General features: G+C 38.2%; 1 protein-coding gene across 1 annotated transcript; it reads left to right on the forward strand.

The window, feature by feature from the left end:
* The first annotated feature begins 209 nt into the window (after positions 1 to 209).
* LOC128516060 (NACHT, LRR and PYD domains-containing protein 12-like) lies at positions 210 to 21,158 on the forward strand. The gene is made up of 11 exons (XM_053490364.1): positions 210 to 481; positions 1,878 to 1,994; positions 2,550 to 2,666; positions 8,571 to 8,687; positions 9,020 to 9,072; positions 9,276 to 11,184; positions 13,579 to 13,773; positions 14,150 to 14,323; positions 15,818 to 15,991; positions 20,011 to 20,184; positions 20,981 to 21,158. The coding sequence occupies exons 1-11, from the start codon at positions 429 to 431 to the stop codon at positions 21,156 to 21,158; spliced, it is 3,261 nt and encodes a 1,086-aa protein (XP_053346339.1). The 5' UTR covers positions 210 to 428.
* The last annotated feature ends 1,627 nt before the right edge of the window (positions 21,159 to 22,785 follow it).

The following is a 22,785-nucleotide window of genomic DNA, read 5'->3' on the forward strand; positions in this document are numbered from 1 at the left end:
TCGTATTTGTAAGCTGTCGTGGCTGTAGATTTTGTCCTGATTATGTTTAACACTTTTTATCTGTTCTTTATCCCTAAATATTCAGATTATAGACTCAAACTTTCCCCAAGTGAAATATACATGTTCCCTATATACTACACAAACACTCTCTCTCTCTCTCTCTCTCTCTCTCTCTCTCTTTCTTTGTGCTCCTGCTCCCTGCATGACATGACACACTGCATAATCCTTATAAACTAATCGTACTGTAAACACAAGATTGTATGACCAAAGACAATTTCCTTAAAAAGATGTGGATATTTCACCTGATTTTAATTGCGTGATTGTTTTTGTGTGTTTAGGAGTATAATTTATTTCAGCAGTAGAGATCAGCATCTTCAGGATTCAGCAGTGTGTCCATGAGCTCTCTGTACATACACTAATATTCAAACATGGAGAGCCGTGATCTGGAGACAGAGAATGAGACCCCGCCCTCAGAAAAGCAGTAAGTTACTGTGTCCTAGTGTTTTAGTCACTGAACATTCATATCTAATATATGTAGTGAGTATTCATGAAAATAATAACTAACATAGACATCACCTGACAAAAATCCCAGATTCTTATGGAATAAAATCACGGTCAAATAATTATTAGTAATTCCGAAGATTTGTGTGTAATTCTGTGTTTTCTCCAAATTGGATTCCAAAATCTGATCAGATATGAAGATTTGTGTTTGTTACGGTACGACTCTGATCGTTTACAGACACAAAACTTGTTTTTACAACTCCTTTGGTACACGGACAAATTGCGAAATTATGCCCATGAATGTGGTGTCTTTTACACCACAGTTAGAAATACTGTATCAAGGCCACATGCACAGGCATTACTGTACATCGCCGTTAAATCTTACCTAATATAATTAAAACATCTCTGTAAATTTACTTCTCTTAAACATGTCTAAATCTGTGAAAAAAAAAAAACTAAAACTTACCAAGACGATGAGAGAGCACTCTGATCTGGCATTTTGGCGCCTGTGGTTTAAAACAGTGGTGGGGAGCATGCGCTGAATCGATTCAGTGGTGTTGCCGCTGATAGGGGGGGGGACAAAGTTTTTTTTTTTTCTTTTTTTTTTCTCCAGATTTTCTCCCTAATTTAGACGTGGCCAATTCCTCCCCGTCACTAGGGTGCTCCCACATTAAGGCTACTACTACCATTCAGCCGGGAGGGCCGAAGACTATCACGTGTTTCCTCCGAACTGCATGCCGATCGCATCTTTTTGAACTGCTTGCTCACGCACCATTAGGGGTGAAGTAACACACTTGAAGGAAAGCGCTAGCCGCTCCTTCCGCGTGCGCAAGCTCACAGACGCCCCTGATTGGCTGTAGAGCCGTGATTAATGTGGGAGCACAAGGTCCCTCCCTCTAGAAAGCTCTCTCTAGACCTCCGGTTGGGGGGGGTTGAGATAAAGTTAAGGAGGCCAGATTAAGATGGCTTGGACATAGAGAAGGGATGAGGGTTATATCGGGATGAGAATTTTAGAGTGGAGCTAGGACCAAGAGGAGGTTTATTTATAGATGTGGTGAGGGAGGCCATTCAGAAGATAGGAGTGACAAAGGAAGATGTGGTAGCTTTTTTGTGAGACCAAGAAGAGACATGAGACTTTCTTTGACTTTTTTTTTTTTACTTAAAAAAAAAAAAAAAAGTTAATATAAAAAAAGTGTTTGATGCGCTCTGTATGCCACACCTTCTGGTTCTGCAATCTTGTGTGTAAGATGAGGTTGAGCTCATGAAGATTATTAAATGGAAGTATCGCAATACCTGATATGAGCAGTAATTCATCTCTCCTAGTATTTTGAATCACAATATTAGACAATTCATGTCCACTTTATAATGTTGTACAGTAAACTCCAGATAAAGAGATCAGACTCACCAGAACCCAGCTGTGTCTCCATGAAGAGTGATGGGTCTATGGATCCTCCTAGGAACTTTAAAAGTGGAGACTCCTCATCTGTACACAGGTAACATCCCATAATTCTCAGAGTTAAAGTCAAACACGTTATCTGTTCATTCTGTATGATGTAGTGATATTATGTTACAGCTTTAATGTTCACATAAGAAGACTTAATCAGAAAACCTCAAATTAAAACAGAGGCTGTTTTTTTCCTATCTAGCACTGTGTTTTATAAATATTAATGCATTTGTACAGAATTATTCAATTAAAATTTGTGTTCTCAGTGATGTACTGTACAGAGTAAGATCAACATCACCAACATGACTTTGACACTAACACGAAAATAATAACTTAACACTGTCACCATTCAAAAAATCCCAGATTCTGTTAATTATAAAGTGATGTTTTTAAAAAATGTAGTTAAACAGTGAAAAGTAGACATGAGACAATACAGTAAAGCCATGATATGAGACATATCCTTATAGAGGCTTCGCAATAATGATAAAACAGTGTTGACAAAAATATTTTTAAATTATAAAACTTTTTTTTTTCTGTAATGGCAACAAATCCAGCTATAGTACTTGAACATTCTGTTTCATGTCCACTCTATAATGTTGTACAGTAAACTCCAGAGAAAGAGATCAGACTCACCAGAACACAGCTGTGTCTCCATGAAGAGTGATGAGTCTATGGATCCTCCTAGGAACTTTAAACGTGGAGTCTCCTCATCTGTACACAGGTAACATCCCATAATTCTCAGTGTTAAACACATTATCTTTTTATGATGTAGTACGTAAGGGTGCACCAATGAAATTCTGGGCCAAGACTGATATTTATGTAATGATTATATTAATTATAGTGTGGTTGATGGATAATACCCATGTTTTTTTTTTTGTTTAGCTACAGCACTTGTGTATTTTATACAGAAAATGTTCTCATTTGCACATTATAATAATCAGAAGCTTAGTTACATTGCTATTCAGTAATGCCAACTAGTGGCAATAGTTTTTTGTTAGTTAAATTAAACTTGAATTTGTGTAGAGAAGAGGAGAGCTACGATGCTGCTCTAAATAACCGTCTTGTGGATCCTGGACTCGTGTGAATGATGTTTTATTTTGTCAGAGTAAAGTTACAGTGTGGAAATTCATCGCAAGTGAGTTATTGGCTCTCTATGCTAATTGGCTATCCTGGGGCTATTGCTAATATTGCTAATAATTACAATGTTCCAGCAAAAGGGGTTGTACACTAGTAACCCAGTGTAAGGATCTTCACTATGACGGAAACTTCAAAGCACTTTTGCTGGATAAGAACATACACACAAATGCCTAAATATAAATGTTGTATGAGGTGGTACTATACGATTATATGGATCTTTCCCAAAGTTGCAGCTGGATCAATTACTGATGTCCCAGTCAGACCACGATTAAACAACACATAACTGATGCAACACAACAGAAAAACGTTGATCACTGCCAGCAGTGAATCTTTACTTATTTGCAGAGGCCGATAACAGCCGATGGGAGTTAACAAAGCAAATATCAGCCGATACCAATGTACAGCCAATAAATCAGTGCATACTTACTATTTTGTAACATTTTATTAACCACATAACATTTTATGTAACACATAGAAAGAAATTATCAAAAAAATCTGGAATTAAAACAGACATTTTTTTTCCTCCAGTTTTACAGTATTTTTATCATGTTGTATTTATCACAATGTTCTCTAAATGGTAATACACTTATACAAAATTATTCACTTAAATTTAGGGCTAAGTTTAGACTGTAGTAGAAAGTAATTGAAATGATCAACACCAACAACATGACTGTGACACTGACGAAAATAATAAAGTAAGACGATCACTATTGAAAAAAATTCTGATTGTGTTCATTGTGAAATGATGCAGTTAAACTGTAATGAGTGGACATGAGACAATGCAATAACACCATGATACGAGACGTATCCCATGACAGGTTACACAATAATGACGAGACGGTGTTGAGACAAAATTTTATTTTAAAATCGCAATACATTTATCATTATCTCTAATTGCAATTTACTGTCATAATAAACTCAACTGTGAGTGGGTGCCACTGGATAAATGCTTTTTGCAAATAAAGTGTTATGTAAAACCTTTTTTAAACATTATTAATATGAAAAAAAAAGATTAATCATGAAAACAATTATAAATCGGTGTCATCATCGCTCCGCCTGCTGTCTGATATCACCCTGTAATGCAGCTGCAGGTCACACTTTAACTACACAGATGAGGAAAACACTTGTCTTTATTTCCCTGTCCTATATAATTAATTCCTGGTTTCCACCAGCAGTACAAACACACAGTGCTTCTGAATGGTGTTAGACATGAGTGTGACTTGCATCAAGTACAGCACACAGATGTTGATATTAACCTGCATTTTAGATTGTGGTCAAACCAATCGTAATAGAAACTGGAGTGTACATATATACAGCAGTTTACAGTAACTACATTCAGAAAGCTGTATTATGGATGTGCTGTGAATTCTGGATAATGTGAAGATGTTAAACCTAGTTTCAGTATTATTATTTTCCGTGCATGCAGACAGAATAAAACAAGGCTGTTGGCCTGGTGTTTGCTTCTTATAGTTATGGTTTGCGCTATGACGTCTCTTTCTGATTACCTTAATTTTACATTTCTAATTATGAATGCTTTGAAGCAGTTAGGTTTCCTCTGTGACATTGTGCTCTCTGTGCTACTCGCTCTGGTGCTGCCATCTAGTGTGTCTGCTGAAGCCGAAAAATGTTGTCTCTTAGGCGCCCATTGACAGCAAGCGACAGAGCTCGTGTCAAGCTCAAACTGATATGTATTTATTCTTCATTATCATTCAGAATTATAATTATTATTAGTAGTAGTTCTCCGAATTTATTATTATTATTATTATTGTAACGCACCCGCGCGTGTGTGCAAAAGGGCTACAACGATGTATGATGTTAGCCTATACCAGTATTGTTTTGAATACATAAGGGTACTGGTGGCTCAGTGGTAGGTGATTCGCCTGCCATGCGGGAGGCCCGGGTTCGATTCCCTGCCGGTGCTATGTGCTAAAATGCCACGATATAGCCATTTCATTATCAAGTTATGCTTCATGCTTTTTTCTTAAGCTATGAAACACATTAGCACTCACCTTACAGTTGCTATGATTTAATGAATCATAAGCAAAAAGTGTAAAACAAAGGATTCACATTTATTACAATTTTACCCAGAGCGGGATTTGAACCAGGGTCTGGATGAGTTTATACTACTATTTAATCAACGCCACACCACGTGGAAAGCGGCAAAAATGCTTTAATTTCATTGGCTGTCACTGAGTGTCAGCTATTCACGACTGGCCCCCCGCGGAACACAGAATCCCCGGGCTTTGACTGCGCTTTCTCCATTCGTTATTACAGGGGCAGACTGGGACCAAAAAGTGTCCCTGGACTTCCTGGCCCACAGCAGCCCACACCATAATACATTGGCTCATTAATGTGGAAATACATTTTTAACACCAGTTACAAGTATAAAAATATAACACAATACAGAAATCAATGCTATTTAAACATGTTATTTAAAGTATCACTGAACATATATTGGGTCAAAGAAACGAAAAAAAAGAACACCAAGACAAACAACATATAAATCTATAAAGACAATATTTTAAAAGGAATGGCAATAAAACTGAACAGGTAAGCTTAAATAAAATCAGTAGCAGCATTAGCTCACGCTAGTAAACTTGTTACTTATTTTAATTATTATGGTAGTCAATATTAACACGAAATAATGCTGAGAAACATTATTTCAATTAATATTGACCACCATAATAATTACTAGCACAAGTTTATGCTGCTACTAATTTTATTCTGTTTGATTGCCATTCTTTTTACTTGGCTCTAGTAGATCAGGGGAGACGTGTTGGTCATCATCAGCATGTATTATGATGTGGGATGTGGGGGGGGGGGAGGGAGTCTCGCCCGGGGAGCAATTCAGTGTAGAACCGCCACTGCCTATTTTCCACAACATCACGTACTTCCCTGATCTCGGACTAAACTCCGCGCTTTGCTTTTATAATGTGGAGCAAGCCCAAGATCATATTAATGTAGCATTCATCATTCAAAGTTATTCTTATCAGTGTATAGTAAGTGTGATTTGAAAAGTGCTATAACTCCACCTGCCACAGTTTCAGCCCAGTGGAACAATCTGACCACATGTGAAGTGCCATGAAAAAATATTTGCCCCTTCCTATTTTTTTTCTTTTCATATTTGTTACACTTGTATAGGTGGATTTTCACCTAAACACTTTAGGTGAGAACGTATAGGTTAATATGTATAGGTGAGAACAGCTGATTCACACTTGGGGAGAGTGAACAATTAGCATTTGAATGTTGTCTGGCATTGACACTAAAAGAACAATAGGATTAATAGAAATAGGAGGCACTAAAGAGGAGAATTTTAATTTAGACTATAAAAAAATTAACCTGCGTCTATTTTTAGGCGTGCCAGCTGCCAATTTTTAGTTAGAAGTTTTCAATACAAATCTTATAATGCCCACATGACATGCTGGTGAGCTATCCATGCCAATATTTTCGGGCTTGCACCCCGCGCTATAAAATACGGCCATCCGCGGACAGCAGCTCCTGCCTCCGTCCGCTCGCGCTGGCTCTTCTTTGAAGTCCCTGGGGCGCATTTCATTTGCCCCGCATGCATGCCGCACTTCCGCGTTGTGTGTGCGCGTCTTACTCACACTGGGTAGTAAAATCCACTGTAAACCAGCAAACCCCGAGTATTTTATAGCGCGGATGAACCCGGGATCATTAGCAAGGAGAGCTCTTCTTCACTATTTGTGCCTAATTCCGCAGCCCCGCTTTTTTCGCATATCTGAAGGAGAGGCCGCCTAACTAGTGAGCGAGGAGCGTTATTGATTTGGGTGCACGCCGTGACAGGCTAAAAAAAAAAATATTGTCCTCAAAAATGTAACAGATGAGGACTCTGATTAATGTGCAAAAACTATATAATAAAACTATATAAGACTACATGCCTTTATAAGACTCAACTTTTATTTAAGCGCACTCACAATAACGAAAAAACGTGATTTTATAAATGTTTGAAAGCAAATAAGGTGCGCTGTTCTGTATTGTTTTTGGTAAACTTGAGCGTGTCAGAAAATGAACGCAAACGTTTTTTTAAATGGTCAGAGTCAGTCTGCTTGCTGTTTTCCCGACGCGTTCATAATCATTAGTCTACTTCTGCCGGTGCGCTCTGGAAAACTCCATGCATGCGGCTAAGTGCTGATTAAAACTATGGAGTAAATTAAAGAGGAGAATCACGATGCCGAATCGAAGTCCTGAGCCCAAACCTCATTTAAATTAACAAATATTATAAGTAAAAAAAACAATAGCCCACGTTTAAAAAACGTTTATAAATTCTTTCCGACATGAGTAGGTCCGGTGTTATGCGCAGAGCGCCGGGAGATTTCCTGAAGCTCCGAAATCACTGGGGCATTTTTTCTAAATAGATGCTATCTTTAATAACTGATGGAGGTTTTGAGTTGTATACACACACATTTTTAAGGGGTTTAAAACGAATTAATAAGTCAGAGCAGACCTACATGAAAGGTGAGAAGTGAGTAACTGCGCGCGCTGTCGCGGTGTATATACTGTACAACACACGTTTATCAACCTTTTGAAAAAAACGCTGCCTTTTGTAAAGTGAAAGTACTTTACAAAAGACGAACAGCTTTATTTCATAAATTCACAATCACATCACATTCCAGCTATTATTTCCAGCCGTGGTTAAATAATGGATGAAATAATTATTAAATGCTGGACACAAACAGCAAATATGATGATTATTATAAAAAGCCAGAAGAAGTTTGTGTTCATAAAATAATATTTACTTAATAATATAATATATATAGTTCATTCATGTTTTCTGATGATGTCGACACATTTTTACGTTTTAAATAAGATATGTTGGCATATTCACGAATCAGGACATTCGCATAGTTAAGACTATCAGATAGCCTACTATCAGGAAATTAAATTAATTTCAACACCATGTAAACCGAGACATTGCCATGTCTTTTACTGTTTTGTCCCTGTTAAAACATTACAAAAAATATATAAGAAACTTATTAAGAATTTTAAAGCACGAATTTGGGCATCTCATTTCATCATTATGAAAAATATGAAGCACATATACACACATTTATCATGAAAGATCTGTTGTAAAGCAAAATAAAATTCATGTTTGCTTCAGCATTGGAAACAATATTGTTTTAGACTAAGTAATTATACACAGTTCTTCGTTGTACAGTACTTGATCCGGCTTTTAGATAAAGTCCTTCCACGCGCCATCTGGCGGATATTCAGTGAAGCACAACACATTTATTTAAATTCCCGAATGTTGCTCACGGCAAGTCGCGGCACGCCGTGCGCTAAATTGAGGCATCCCGCGGGAAAACACGCGCAGTCTTAATGGCCACATCTGTAGAGCTCATCAAAATATTAAATAGAAGTATCGCAACACACAATATGAGCTGCCAGTTCGTCTCTCCTAGTATTTTGTTAATCACAATATTCCTGACAACTAACTTCTATCTCATGTCCACTCTATAATGTTGTACAGTAAACTCCAGATAAAGAGATCAGACTCACCAGAACCCAGCTGTGTCTCTATGAAGAGCAATGAGTCTATGGATCCTCCTAGGAACTTTAAAAGTGGAGACTCCTCATCTGTACACAGGTAACATCCCATAATTCTCAGAGTTAAAGTCAAACACATTATCTGTTCATTCTGTATGATGTAGTGATATTATGTTACAGGTTTAACGACTTTGTAGAAAAAGTAGTAAAACTTAAATTGAAACAGGAAGATTTTTTTTCAATTCTACCATATTTTTCTTCAAATGTTAATGCACTCAGAAATTTCCTAAAATTATGACTAAGCTCCAGGTTTCCAGCAACCATGTAAAGGATAAGCAGTACAGAGAATGAGTGAAACATTAGGACTAAAATTTAGGTTGTAGTATTCAAGTGGTTAAAAATTAGTGTCTTTAAGCATTTTCTTGTTCCCAGTGATCCACAGAAGACGGGAGACAGAAACAAAAAGATCATTATTACAGATACAAGGTAAGATCAACAATAAATACATCACACACTGGTGTTAAAAACCTCTCTGCTGTTATTTCATACAGAGTGATTAGATAATAGCAAACATACAGGAGATATACAAAGTGACAAAACCATAAAGAACTGTCTGTGGTAACCACTCAGAAAATGTGATTTTTACTAATTAACCCTCATGTCTCACCATGTCTTCCTACTTCACTCTGTCACAGACATGACATGGAATCTGCTGCTGTGAATGAATTCCAGAAAAAGTTCAGATTAAATCTGATGAAGAAGTTTGAGTGTGTAAATGGAGTCATAATAAATCAGGAAAACCGAACGCTCCTGAATGAAATCTACACAGAGCTCTACATCACAGAGGGAGACAGTGGAGACGTCAATAAAGAACATGAGGTGAGACAAATCGAGGCAGCGTCCAGTAGAACAACATCAGAGGAAACACCAATCAAATGCAATGACATCTTTAAGCCCTTATTGGATCAAGACAAACCCATCAGACCTGTGCTGACAAAGCCCTTATCTAAAAAACCCAAATCCATCAGAACTGTGCTGACAAAGCTCTTATCTAAAAAAACCAAACCCATCAGAACTGTGCTGACAAAGCTCTTATCTAAAAAACCCAAACCCATCAGAACTGTGCTGACAAAGGGAGTCGCTGGCATCGGAAAAACAGTCTCTGTGCAGAAGTTCATTCTGGACTGGGCTGAAGGGAAAACAAATCAGGACCTCTCGCTCATATTTCCACTTCCTTTCAGAGAGCTGAATCTGATGAAAGACCAGAAACTAAGTCTGATGGAGCTCCTTCATGTCTGTTTTAAGGAAACAAAAGAAACAGAAATCTCCAGTTTGGAAGAGGTTCTGTTCATTTTTGATGGATTGGACGAGTGTCGTTTTCCTCTGGATTTCCAGAACACAGTGAGAGTGTGTGATGTAACTGAATCAGTATCAGTGCCTGTGCTGCTGATAAACCTGATCAAAGGGAATCTGCTTCCCTCTGCTCTCATCTGGATCACCTCCCGACCAGCAGCAGCCGATCAAATCCCCTCTGAGTGTGTCGATCGAGTCACAGAGGTACGAGGGTTCAATGACCCACAGAAGGAGGAGTACTTTAGGAAGAGGATCAGTGATCAGTGCCTGGCCAATGACATCATCACACACCTGAAGTCATTAAGAAGCCTCTACATCATGTGTCACATCCCAGTCTTCTGCTGGATCTCAGCCACTGTTCTAGAGAGAATGTTGCGTGAAGCAGAGAGTGGAGAGATCCCCAAGACTCTGACTCAAATGTACACACACTTCCTCATCATTCAGCTAAACATCATAAGAGAAAAGTATTCAGAGAAGCAGGAGAGTGATAAAGAAATGCTTCTCAAACTAGGACGACTGGCTTTTGAGCAGCTGGAGAAACACAACCTGATCTTCTATGATGACGACCTGAGAGAGTGTGGCATTGATGTGAGAGAAGCAGCAGTGTACTCAGGTGTGTGTACACAGATCTTCAAAGAGGAGTTTGAGCTTCACCACAGTAAAGTGTACTGCTTTGTTCATCTGAGTATTCAGGAGCATCTCGCAGCTCTGTATGTGCACCTGATGTTCATGAGGGAAAAGAGAAATGTTCTTGAACAGAGTCAGTCCTTTAAGACAATCTCAGATGTTCACATTAGTTATGTAGATCAGGCCTTAAACAGTAAGACTGGACATCTGGATCTTTTCCTCCGCTTTCTTCTGGGTCTCTCACTGGAGTCCAATCAGAAACTCTTACATGACTTAGTAACACAGATAGGAAGAAGCTCACAGAGCAAACAGGAAACAGTTCAGTACATTAAGAAGAAGATCAGTGAAGATCTTCCTACAGAGAAATCCATCAATCTGTTCCACTGTCTGAATGAACTGGGTGATGATTCTCTAGTGGAGGAAATCCAACGCTACCTGAAATCTGGAAAACAAAGTGAACTCTCTTCCTCACAGTGGTCTGCTCTGGTGTTTGTCTTACTGACATCAGCAGAAGAGCTGGAGGAATTTGACCTGAATAAATATATCAGTCCAGAGAAGATAACAGAAACTGTTCTTGTGAGGGTGATGCCTGTGATTGCAGCATCCAGAAAAGCAATGTAAGTTAATCTGTATAAATCTGTTCTACTGTAGAAAGAGAGAAACTGAAAACACTTTGATAAATATTTACTTTAAGATGTTTTGAGCTTCAGGTGATACAAAGTGGTGTTAATGTGAATAACTAAATAGTTAGATAAGAGAATAACGATGATGTGAACAAATGAATAAGACTGAAGGGCAGATATTAAATGTGTGGAAGACAGTTTCTGTCTGTTGAGGTGAAAAACACTTTTCAACTCTTGCATTAATGCCTTGTTGCCTGAAATAATGAGAAACATTATTGATATTCTGATTTCTTCTGACAGTAAAGTTGGTTTTATTCTGGATATTTAACACATGACAAAATTTAAACAAAACTCTTTATTTAAATAAACCTTGTCAATTTCATACCCATGTCTATAGAATTAAAAAATTTCCTTGTAACTTTCTTTTATTTGTTTTCACATTAAATGTGTTAGACTAGAAGTGCAGCTATACACACACTGAGCCGATTTCAGTGTTATTAGTAAAACATTTTTGCTATTATATCTTTATAGAAGGATTGTAATTGATGAGAGTGGTTGTTGGGGTGTCGCCCCTTATCGGTGCACTGCTGTTGGCAAGCCCCATTCAATTCATTTAATTTGCTTGAAGGGGCCTAAATTTACTTTTTATTGTACAGTCTAATGACTCACTCTTGTGTGTTTACATGCAAAAACTATGAAGAAAACACATCACTTCCCTTTTTCTTATTTAATTGTTTATATTTTTTCTTTATAAATCCGTGCTTCAGATTTGCTAGAGTTAATGACGTTTGAGTGTAAAAGTGTGTAATTTGTTGAAGACCCTCCACCAGCCCGGGGCTCAGCTCCACCCAGTAGTCTCCATATTGTTCACCCACAAGAAACACAACAGACCCCAGTCACTGTAGTGTGAATTAGAGAAGTGAGAGTTCCAGGCTGAAATGATGTGGTGTTGGTTTTACCCAAGAACAACTAACTTTGTTTTTGCTCCCAACTACTGAGGACATGAAAAACAAATGTCATTTATTTATTTACCATAGAAATGTTCTGGCAGCTGCGTGTGTGTGTGTGTGTGTGTGTGTGTTTGTGTGTGTGTTTGTACATTTGACATGGGAATGTTCTCTCAGTGAGGGACAGTTCAGAGTTTAATATGCTAAAAGAAGAAAAGTACAGTGGAACCTCTAATTACGAGACTAGACGAGCAAAGATTTTTAATACATTTTGACTTGAAAAACGAACAAGTCTTGGTTTACGAGTATCATGTATCACGCATGCGCTTCTTGTTTTGACGCCAAGTGTCACATGATCACAACTGAGCCAACGGTTTTTCTCTCTCTTGCGCTGCAGAATTGTGGATAATTGTCCCCCCTGCTAGGTCTTAGTGCTTGTCTGTCACACTCTGACCGTGTGTGTGTGTGTAAAACATATTTTATTTTGTGTCTGTATGTGTGTGTGTACAGTGTGTACAGTAAAGCAAAAGCAAGTCTCATTAGAGACGTTAAAAATCCACTTTCTCTCTCTCTGTGTATCAGCCTGTACTTTGTCATTGCACACGGTCCCCCTTCTCTCTCTCTCTCTCTCACACACACACACACACACACACACATACTCTTGTCTTCAGGCACACAACCCTCCTCCCCTCGCTTTCACTCACACACACACTCTCTGCTCTACACAGAAACACTGCTCTGTCGTGATTCTTTTCAAAAGTAAAGTGCAGATTCATTTGTTTGTTTGTTTTACTTTATAGCAGTGATTTCGTTAGTGTGTCGCTCACACACGTGTCATTAGCGATGTTCTTTGTTAATTTTTCCGATAAAACAGTCTTAATGTTAATGTGTTTGTGAACCTTAAATAAGAGATGAAGAAGGGTTCCTCTGTAAGATGAGAAGAGGGAGAGGGAGGGGTCTGATTCCTCCTCTCCGCTTATTTTAGCTTCACACTCACACACACTTACACACACTGTTAGCCTGTTAGCTAATGCTAGGTACTGTATCTACGTGAAGCTTCTTCACCACTGGGCTGGTTATCATTTCAGTAACTCACTAATGACAGAACAAATCTAATGTCTTATCTGTTCAGATAAATCTAACTCTGAAGGAAACTTTTTGTTTTTACATCAGACTCTCACTTCCCAATCTGTCTGAATCTTATGCTCCATGTTTATACAGTGTGTGTGTGTGTGTGTGACGATGAAGCTGAAACTCCCACCAAGTCGATTCTGAGCCGCTCTGACTGTAAAATTACTATTACAGCATTTATCTGTTTTGTCTAACTGCTGTTTGTGATTTTGGTGTTTATAAAAATGAGAAGGTGCAGTGAAAGCTTTGAGGATCTGTTTGATCATTTGTTTTAGTGTTAGTTCATTATGTCTTATTTTATTTCCTTCAGTATCAGGTGTGATAGAATTGAAGGGAGAAGTGGTGACGCTCTGGTCTCAGTGCTCAACTCAGAAACCTCCAATCTAAGAGAACTGCGTCTGACTGTGAAGACACTCGACCTGTACATGAATAAACTAACAGACTCAGGAGTGAAGCGTCTCTGTGCTGTACTGGAGAATCCTCACTGTAAAGTGGAGACACTGAGGTAAGATCATCTCTCTGAGTCACAAAAAAGCAGCAGTTAATAGTTGTATACAGTGATTTAGTAACTGACATTTTTCTGCACAAATATATTACTCACTAATAATAATAATAATAATAATAATAATAATAAACCAGGATGTAATGTTGAAGTGTGTGTCATTGTGTGATATGAAAAATTAAATCATTATTTAAAAACTGCATTTTCTATTTTATTTGGATATCTTTGTTAAATATTAAAAATTTATTAACTGATTCATCTAGGTGTGACAAATATACAAAAAAAAACATAAAATGAAGGGGCAAATAATTTAAAGCACTGTAAATATTAATCAGGCTGTAAATGTGTTGTTGAAGTGTGTGTCATTGTGTCTCTGCAGGTTGCGTGGTTGTGGTGTCTCAGATGAAGGCTGTGCTGCTCTGACTTCAGCTCTGAGATCAAACCCCTCACACCTAAGAGAACTAGATCTGAAGGGGAATGAAATAGGAGACTCAGGAGTGAAGTGTGTCTCTGCTGTACTGGAGAATCCTGACTGTAAACTGGAGACACTGGGGTAGGATCATCTCTCTGAGAGTCACATGACCTGCTCCTCAGTAAGACACATTCTCTAATAGTGAGACTGAAGCAGAAGTTTTAGGTTGATCATCAGTGTCCTGAGGAGGAAGATTGTTTCTTTTCACTGCACACTGATGATTTGTCACAGAGTCTTTGGGTCAGATGTACGTATGTAAGAAGCTGCAGCACAAAACCTGACTTGATGCGACTGCAGTGTGTCTGAAATGACTGTGAAATTTACTACAACACTGTAACTAATCACACAAACTGAGACACAAACTAACTGCACTGTGTGAGCTGCAGGGTTTAAAAGCAGCAGTGACATTCTCAGAGATGAACATTAGTTCTGTTAGTGAGGATTATTTCAGTACATCAGTGTCTATCTGCTATGAACAGGGTTGCCAGATCTGTGTTACAGAAACAGTCCAGGGAACAATCAGTATTAAACCCATGCAGATTTCCGCTGTGGGGGTGGGGGGGGGGATGTAAAGCCGAGAGTGTGTGTGTGTGTGTGTGTGTATTCACACACACTCTCTGCCTTACACAGACACACACACACGTACACAAACACACACGCACACTCAGAAACTCTGCAAGCACTAAGACCCAGCAGAGGAGACGATAGGTAATCGTCCCCCCTGCTGGGTCTTAGTGCTTGCAGAGTTTCTGCGTGTGTGTGTGTGTGTGTGTGTATTCACCCAGCAGGGGAGACGATTACCTACAATTCCGCAGCACAAGAGAGGGATAAACCCTTGGCTCAGTTGTGATCACGTGATGCTTGGCATCAAAACAAGAAGCACATGCGTGATACATGATACTTGGTGCTCGTGAACCAAGACACTGTTCGTTTTTAAAGTCAAAATATATTAAAAAATCTTTGCTCATCTTGCGGAACACTCGTAAACCGCGTTACTCGTAATCCGAGGTTTCACTGTACATTTTAAGATAATTAATTTAATGTCTTAGAGTCAGATATTTAAATCACAAAGTTAAAACACACATTTAACCTTCAGCTGACCTTGTACTCCATTGTGGTACTTGTTATTGTACAAAAGCCATCCTCGCTCTACAGCATTTATGTACATGTGTATGAGACTTTTACACAGTACTGTACATTTTATTTACTGAAAAATATTATTCAGTAATAAATGATCAGTCAGTAATATTGTTTATTAAAGACATGAGTTTTGATTCTCCTCAAAAGTAACGTTTTAGGCCTGAAATTAGTATAACTTGGTTTAAATTAATGATTGTTTGTTTTTCACCCTGATTCAGACTTTTCCTTCCGTGATTCTGCAGTAATATAAATCTACAGTGTTATATAAATGTCTAGTGTTATTAAACAAAGGTTATGGAGAAACAAGTTTATTGTCCCTGTATAGTGCACTATAAGTCTGTTAGAGAACCATTTTGTAGACTCACCATTTTTAAATAAAATAATAAACCAAGATGTAAATGTGTTGATAAAGTGTGTGTCATTGTGTCTCTGCAGGTTGCGTGGTTGTGATGTCTCAGATGAAGGCTGTGCTGCTCTGACTTCAGCTCTGAGATCAAACCCCTCACACCTGAGACACCTGGATCTGTCCTGTAATAATCTAGGAGATTTAGGAGTGAAGTGTGTCTCTGCTGTACTGGAGAATCCTGACTGTAAACTGGAGACACTGAGGTAAGATCATCTCTCTGAGAGTCACATGACCTGCTCCTCAGTAAGACACATTCTCTAATAGTGAGACTGAAGCAGAAGTTTTAGGTTGATCATCAATGTCCTGAGGAGGAAGATTGTTTCTTTTCACTGCACACTGATGATTTGTCACAGAGTCTTTGGGTCAGATGTACGTATGTGAGAAGCTGCAGCACAAAACCTGACTTGATGCGACTGCAGTGTGTCTGAAATGACTGTGAAATTTACTACAACACTGTAACTAATCACACAAACTGCAGCTAAGACACAAACTAACTGCACTGTGTGAGCTGCAGGGTTTAAAAGCAGCAGTGACATTCTCAGAGATCAAAATTAGTTCTGTTAGTGAAGATTATTTCACTACATCAGTGTCTATCTGCTATGAACAGGGTTGCCAGATATGTGTTACAGAAACAGTTCAGTGGACAAGCAGTATTAAACCCATGCAGATTTTCTTAATAGTGTAGAGGATTTATAAACTGTGGCAGTAAAATTCACTTTTCGATCATTAAGGACAGTCACATGAGTCTCTGTAGTGTGTGTACAGCTTGTGTCAAATCAATTTAAACAATCCCACTCTTTAGATTTGTCCTTTTTGTGACGTCCACACAATTTTCCTAAAAAGCAAAAGAAACGTGTTAGACCATCCTCCAGCTCGGGGCTCAGCTTCTCCCATGGGGAACATGTTATATTTTTACTGAGTGAATCAGAAATTTTATGTACAGCTTGCCCAGAACACGTGTGTGCGTGTGTGTGTGTGTGTGTGTGAGAGAGAGAGGGAGAGAGAGACATTTCACATTTAAAAGATTTATCACTGAGGGACGATTCCGAGCTGGTTTCTGAAAATAATACAGATAAGGTTTGGATCCTAAAGCTCCAAGTGTTACTATAGAGTAAACACACAAAATGTCAGACACTCATGCTGCTGCCATATCGTTATGTATACAGAACAACTGTTCAGATCATTTTCTTGGTAGGTGTTGTGTGTATATATATATATCATTATGTCTAAATGTGTGTGTTGGTGTTTGCAGTAGGACTGTTATGGATTAGAATCACAGCTGTAGTTCTGTCGGAGCGCACCGGCACCACATTTAATCACCTTTCTCTCCAGGTGAGGAGAAACAGGGTTTAAGTTGCCGTAGTTACCTTAAAGTGAGTTGAGTGATTCATGTTGTTAACTCCTGCACTGAGTAAAATACACAGTAACATTCCACCTTAAAAGTTGCCAGAGAATGTAGCTGTGTTGCTAGCTAATGCTAACTAATAAAATAAAGAGGCATAGAAACATTTTATTTTTTTAAACATATAAAAGGGTAACATCAGTGATAAATTGTAGTGTGTGTGTGTGTGTTACTGGTCCTGAGATAACTGTGTACACACATGCGTGTCTCATAAATGTTCTGGTTCATAAAGAAATATCACTACAGCTCTGGTAAGAATATCTAGATCACATTATTTTGTTAGTTTTCCTGATGTAGTTGCTGCTATAATTAGGTATTTACCAGATGTGAGATATGTGTATAATAATATCTGTCATGATCAGCAGCAGGTGCTTTTCTACTAATATGGTAACAATCAGAAAATACATTGAGTATCAGATACGCTCTGTTTTAAGGTTAGTGTTTATTAATCTTGTCTGCTGAATTTAGACACACTGTGAGGTTAATACTGCTAACTGTAGCTTGTACTGGCTCTCAGTAGCAATAGACATGTTGTGTGTGGATATAAGAGTGTTATTTTACCATGATAGACTTAATTCCACCTGTTTAGTGATATAAAGTGATATTCATATAAAATTAAAAACCGTACTGATATGGAGTTACATCTTTGGGCCATTGGTAGGTTTGTGGCTAATGGCTAACAGTTAGCCTTCTTTAACACTTAATTTTGGTTTTCCTTTGATATAACTGAACATTTACAATATTACAGTCGACCTGTTGCTGCAGAAAAATCCCTTTTTCCGTTTATGTTCATTAGAATTTAGGTTCAAAACGCAGGAAAAACGACTGTGAAATGCCTTATAACATCCCCAACATAAGTGGGTTAAAAGAGGATATATTTTTCCCAACCATTTTTGGTATCTGTGTACTGAATGGTTAGGACAATGCAGGTCACCAAAGGGTCGTTCCAGGGCAGTTTATTTAATAATTAGCACTCGGCCGGCAGGACAACTTGTATTTTTTCCTTGTAACTGTGAAAAGAACTTAAAATGGGCCGTCGTTTTTAATTGTATGCATAAGTGTAGTACATCATTTAAATCTGTAAAGGGTCTACTTTTATTTATGTACACTCACAATATCCATAAAACACTGAGCTTTTGTAAAATATAGAAAATAAACAGGGTCGCTTTCAGCCGTCTCAGTCTCCGCTCTCTCACATCTTTCTGAAACGCGTCGCTAAAATGAACTGAAACACCGCAAATACTGCACACACACAGACATAAGAAATATATCTACAGAAAGCTTAAATAATCTTAATAAAGCAAGTTAAATTAAATACAAATATTCTCAGTTTATGTAATCTATATAAATCCAATGAGAGGTACAGTCTTCCTGTATGATAATGGCCTGAGACAGGAAACCCCCACACGCTAGTCACAGGGAAACAGTTAGGGTAATCTACATACAAGGCCACGCCCCCAACACATGCACAGACAAACACACACACAAACACACACACCGATTCAGTGAGTTCTCTGAGTGTGTGAAGGTGTCATGTGCTGTACAGGTTTCTGAAGCTCTACAGAATGTTCTGGACCGTGGGAGGAGTTTAGAGCTCTTATATAATCCTTATTCTGTTAATAGAAAACTGACTTTATTTTTCCTCGTTTTGGCTTTGGCCAGCTTATATGTAAATAAAACACTGCGATATTACACTTCTAACAATAATAAGTAAAAGATTATAAATTATAAAATAATTAATTAAATGTCTCGGAGTCAGATATTTAAATCACAAAGTTAAAACACACATTTAACCTTCAGCTGACCTTGTACTCCATTGTGGTACTTGTTACTGTACAAAAGTCATCCTCGCTCTACAGCACTTATGTACGTGTCTTATACTTTTACACAGTACTGTACATTTTATTTACTGTAAATTTTATTCAATAATAAATTATCAGTCAGTAATATTGTTTATTAAATACATGAGTTTTGATTCTCCTGAAAAAGTAAAGCTTTAGGCTTGAAATTAGTATAACTTGGTTTAAATGAATGATTATGTTTGTTTTTCACTCTGATTCAGACTTTTACTTCCTTGATTCTGCAGTAATACAGTATATATAGTCCTATATAAATGTCTAGTGTTATTAAACAAAGGTTATGGAGAAACAGGTTTATTGTCCCTGTATAGTGCACTATAAGTCTGTTAGAGAACCAAGTTGTAGACTCACCATCTTAAAAATAAAATAATAATCCAGGATGTAAATGTGTTGATGAAGTGTCACATGGATGCCCCGTGTGTCTCTCTGGGATGCGTCTGGTGTCTGGGAATGATTCTCTCTACCTAGAAAATGGTTCTGGCCTTGACTGGTGTTGGCAACTGTTTCTCTGGGGACTTGACAGTTCGATAGTTCAGGACTGGAACTTCTTACAAGTCTACCTGAGTCTTCAATAACTACCTGGACTCCATATTAACATCAATTAACATCAGCTATTATAGCTGAACTGCCTCCCACCCTACTCACTGTATAAATGCAGATCATTTACTGCTTTCTGTTTCACCCAAATGAGGATGGGTTCCCTGTTGAGTCTGGTTCCTCTCAAGGTTTCTTCCTATTACCATCTCAGGGAGTTTTTCCTTGCCACTGTCGCCCTCGGCTTGCTCACCAGGGACAAACTGACCATTTTGATTCATACAAATTTACATTTCATACAAACTTAAATAATTCTTTTGACTATGTAAAGCTGCTTTGCGGCAATGAAAATTGCTAAAAGCGCTATACAAATAAAATTGAATTGAAATTGAATTTAATTAAAGTGTGTGTCATTGTGTATCTGCAGGTTGTGGGATTGTGGTGTCTCAGATGAAGGCTGTGCTGCTCTGACTTCAGCTCTGAGATCAAACCCCTCACACCTGAGAGAACTGGATCTGTCCTATAATAAAATAAGAGACTCAGGAGTGAAGTGTGTCTCTGCTGTACTGGAGAATCCTGACTGTAAACTGGAGACACTGGGGTAAGATCATCTCTCTGAGAGTCACATGACCTGCTCCTCAGTAAGACACATTCTCTAATAGTGGGACTGAAGCAGATGTTTTGGGTTCATCATCAATGTCCTGAGGAGGAAGATTGTTTCTTTTCACTGCACACTGATGATTTGTCACAGAGTCTTTGGGTCAGATGTACGTATGTAAGAAGCTGCAGCACAAAACCTGACTTGATGCGACTGCAGTGTCTGAAATGACTGTGAAATTTACTACAACACTGTAACTAATCACACAAACTGCAGCTGAGACACAAACTAACTGCACTGTGTGAGCTGCAGGGTTTAAAATCAGCAGTGACATTCTCAGAGATCAAAATTAGTTCTGTTAGTGAGGATTATTTCACTACATCTGTGTCTATCTGCTATGAACAGGGTTGCCAGATCTGTGTTACAGAAACAGACAAATGGACAAGCAGTAATAAACCCATGCAGTTTCCCTCATTAGTTCTTTTTTTTACATTTTAAAATAGTCTTATATTATAACACATTTAGTCATAAATACAGAATGTCTATGAATAAACCCACAGACTCAAATCCATTCATATAGTAACACAGAGCTAAAGTAGAGAACACCATTAGTAGGGGTGTGTGTGGGTGTGTGTGTGAGAGTAGATCACAGGGGTCAATACTGATTAACATACTTTAGATAAAATGCCCAAGTTTTCCCTCTCTCCGACACACACACACACACACACACACAGACACAGGGCTTGTGTTGATGTTTATATCCTGAGAGAGTGAAGTGTGTGTCATTGTGTCTCTGCAGGTTGGTGTATTGTGATGTCTCAGATGAAGGCTGTGCTGCTCTGACTTCAGCTCTGAAATCAAACCCCTCACACGTGAGAGAACTAGATCTGAAGGGGAACAAAATAGGAGACTCAGGACGAAAGTGTCTTTCTGCCCTTAAGCACAATAAACATTACAAACTACAGACACTAGAGTGAGTAATAATCTCTTTATATAAACACTGAAAGATTAACAGACTGATTAGCATTATTTTGTACATTAGCATTAGCTTGTGCATTTCTCCTTAGTTCCAGTAAATATCAGATTACAGAGTTAAAATTTCACTTTATTCTATTTAATCAGACTTTTTCTAACAATTATCTTTAATGCTGTTTGGTGTTGATTGTAAATGAACAGCTGGTCTCCTTGTGACACCCTGCTATCTCTGACTTCATACTGCTGCTTCTGTCTGAATAAGATGATCTCAGCTTTTCCCTGTTTCTGATAAGCAGCAGACTTTCTCCTCAACTCTCATAAAAACTCATAAAAATCATCATCTTTAATGCCACACTGACACAAATATTAGATTTAATCAGCTACTTTACTCACTTTGACACTCCTTCCAGCTCTCCACCTTCTTACCGTGTCTTCTGTCATTCCTGTAAAATTCACTTCCACTTTTTCTTAAAGTCTGCACTTAAATATACATGTAGAACAGGAGATAAAACACACAGCAGTGTGAGTTACTTTATAAAAAGCTCTAAAGACTGTGATTGTATAAGAGCAGTAATGTCATGATAAACGTCTGCCCACTTTCGTGTTAGAACTTGTGTAAGTTCTTATTTGTTTTAGTTAAATGTTCTAACTCAAATATTGCACATGTATGAATAAATGTTGAATAAAATTATGAACAGAAAATGATAATGTTTCTCTTGGAGCAGAGATGATTATGTGCTGTTGGTCATGAAGTACAAAAATCCAGTTTGTTTATTGATTCAGATGTTTTTCTTTTATTTTTAGGTTGTAGTAAACATCTGTGTGAGATGAAGACTTCAGTGTTCCTGCATTTCTATGTTGGGGAACAGACAACACAGTCTTTGAATTTTTAACTAATTAAACAGACTTAAAAAGTTACATGATCTGAATCCAGTAGAACTCCTTTGGGGTGTGGATAAACAGGAAATTCACAGCACGAAGGAACACCTGAAGAACCTACTGTGTGATGTGATCAGGTCAACATGGACCAGAATCTCAAAGCACTATAGTTTTTTTTTTTTTTTTTTTTACTAGTTTGTGTCATGTGTCACGTTTTTCCCACCATCTGATTATTCCAGTGATTTAAACACGTGCTGTGCGCTGCTCAGATCGCTGGATTATTGTGTGTTAAAACCTCGATTCTCTCGTGTTTTCTTTCATCGTCTTCACGTTAGGACTTCGCTTTGTTTTTTTTTTGTTCTTGATTTTTTGCCTGCCGAGTCAGATTATTCGCCTGCTCTTTGATCTCCTGGTTTGGACCCATGCTTTCCCCTTTGATTTACGGCTCCTGTCTCTTATCCTTTTTGTTTCTGTTTGCCTTACTCCTTTGTATTTACCACACCCTGCATCTCGTTACAGTCATTATCCGCACTTGGATTTATATCGTTCTGCCCCACGCCCGTAGCAGAATAATCCAGCCAGCTATGGATCCAGCGGCTTCTGACCGTTTGAGAGTGGCACTAGAAAGTCTGACCGTTTGAGAGCGGCACTAGAAAGTCAAGGTGCTCTGCTTGGGACTCATCAGCATCATCAGCAAGAACTACTCAGCACAAAGCAGTCTCTTGCTGACGTCACATCTCAGCTCCAGAG

Source organism: Clarias gariepinus, chromosome 28 (assembly GCF_024256425.1).
Source record: "Clarias gariepinus isolate MV-2021 ecotype Netherlands chromosome 28, CGAR_prim_01v2, whole genome shotgun sequence".
NCBI classification, from domain to species: domain Eukaryota; kingdom Metazoa; phylum Chordata; class Actinopteri; order Siluriformes; family Clariidae; genus Clarias; species Clarias gariepinus.

What these genes read in the sequence shown, in the direction of transcription:
- LOC128516060 (XM_053490364.1), top strand. Translation starts at nt 429, where the DNA reads ATGGAGAGCCGTGATCTGGAGACAGAGAATGAGACCCCGCCCTCAGAA. An exon ending in GACTCCTCATCTGTACACAG is followed by an intron (nt 1,995 to 2,549) that starts GTAACATCCCAT and finishes AATGTTGTACAG; the next exon opens with TAAACTCCAGAGAAAGAGAT. An exon ending in GTCTCCTCATCTGTACACAG is followed by an intron (nt 2,667 to 8,570) that starts GTAACATCCCAT and finishes AATGTTGTACAG; the next exon opens with TAAACTCCAGATAAAGAGAT.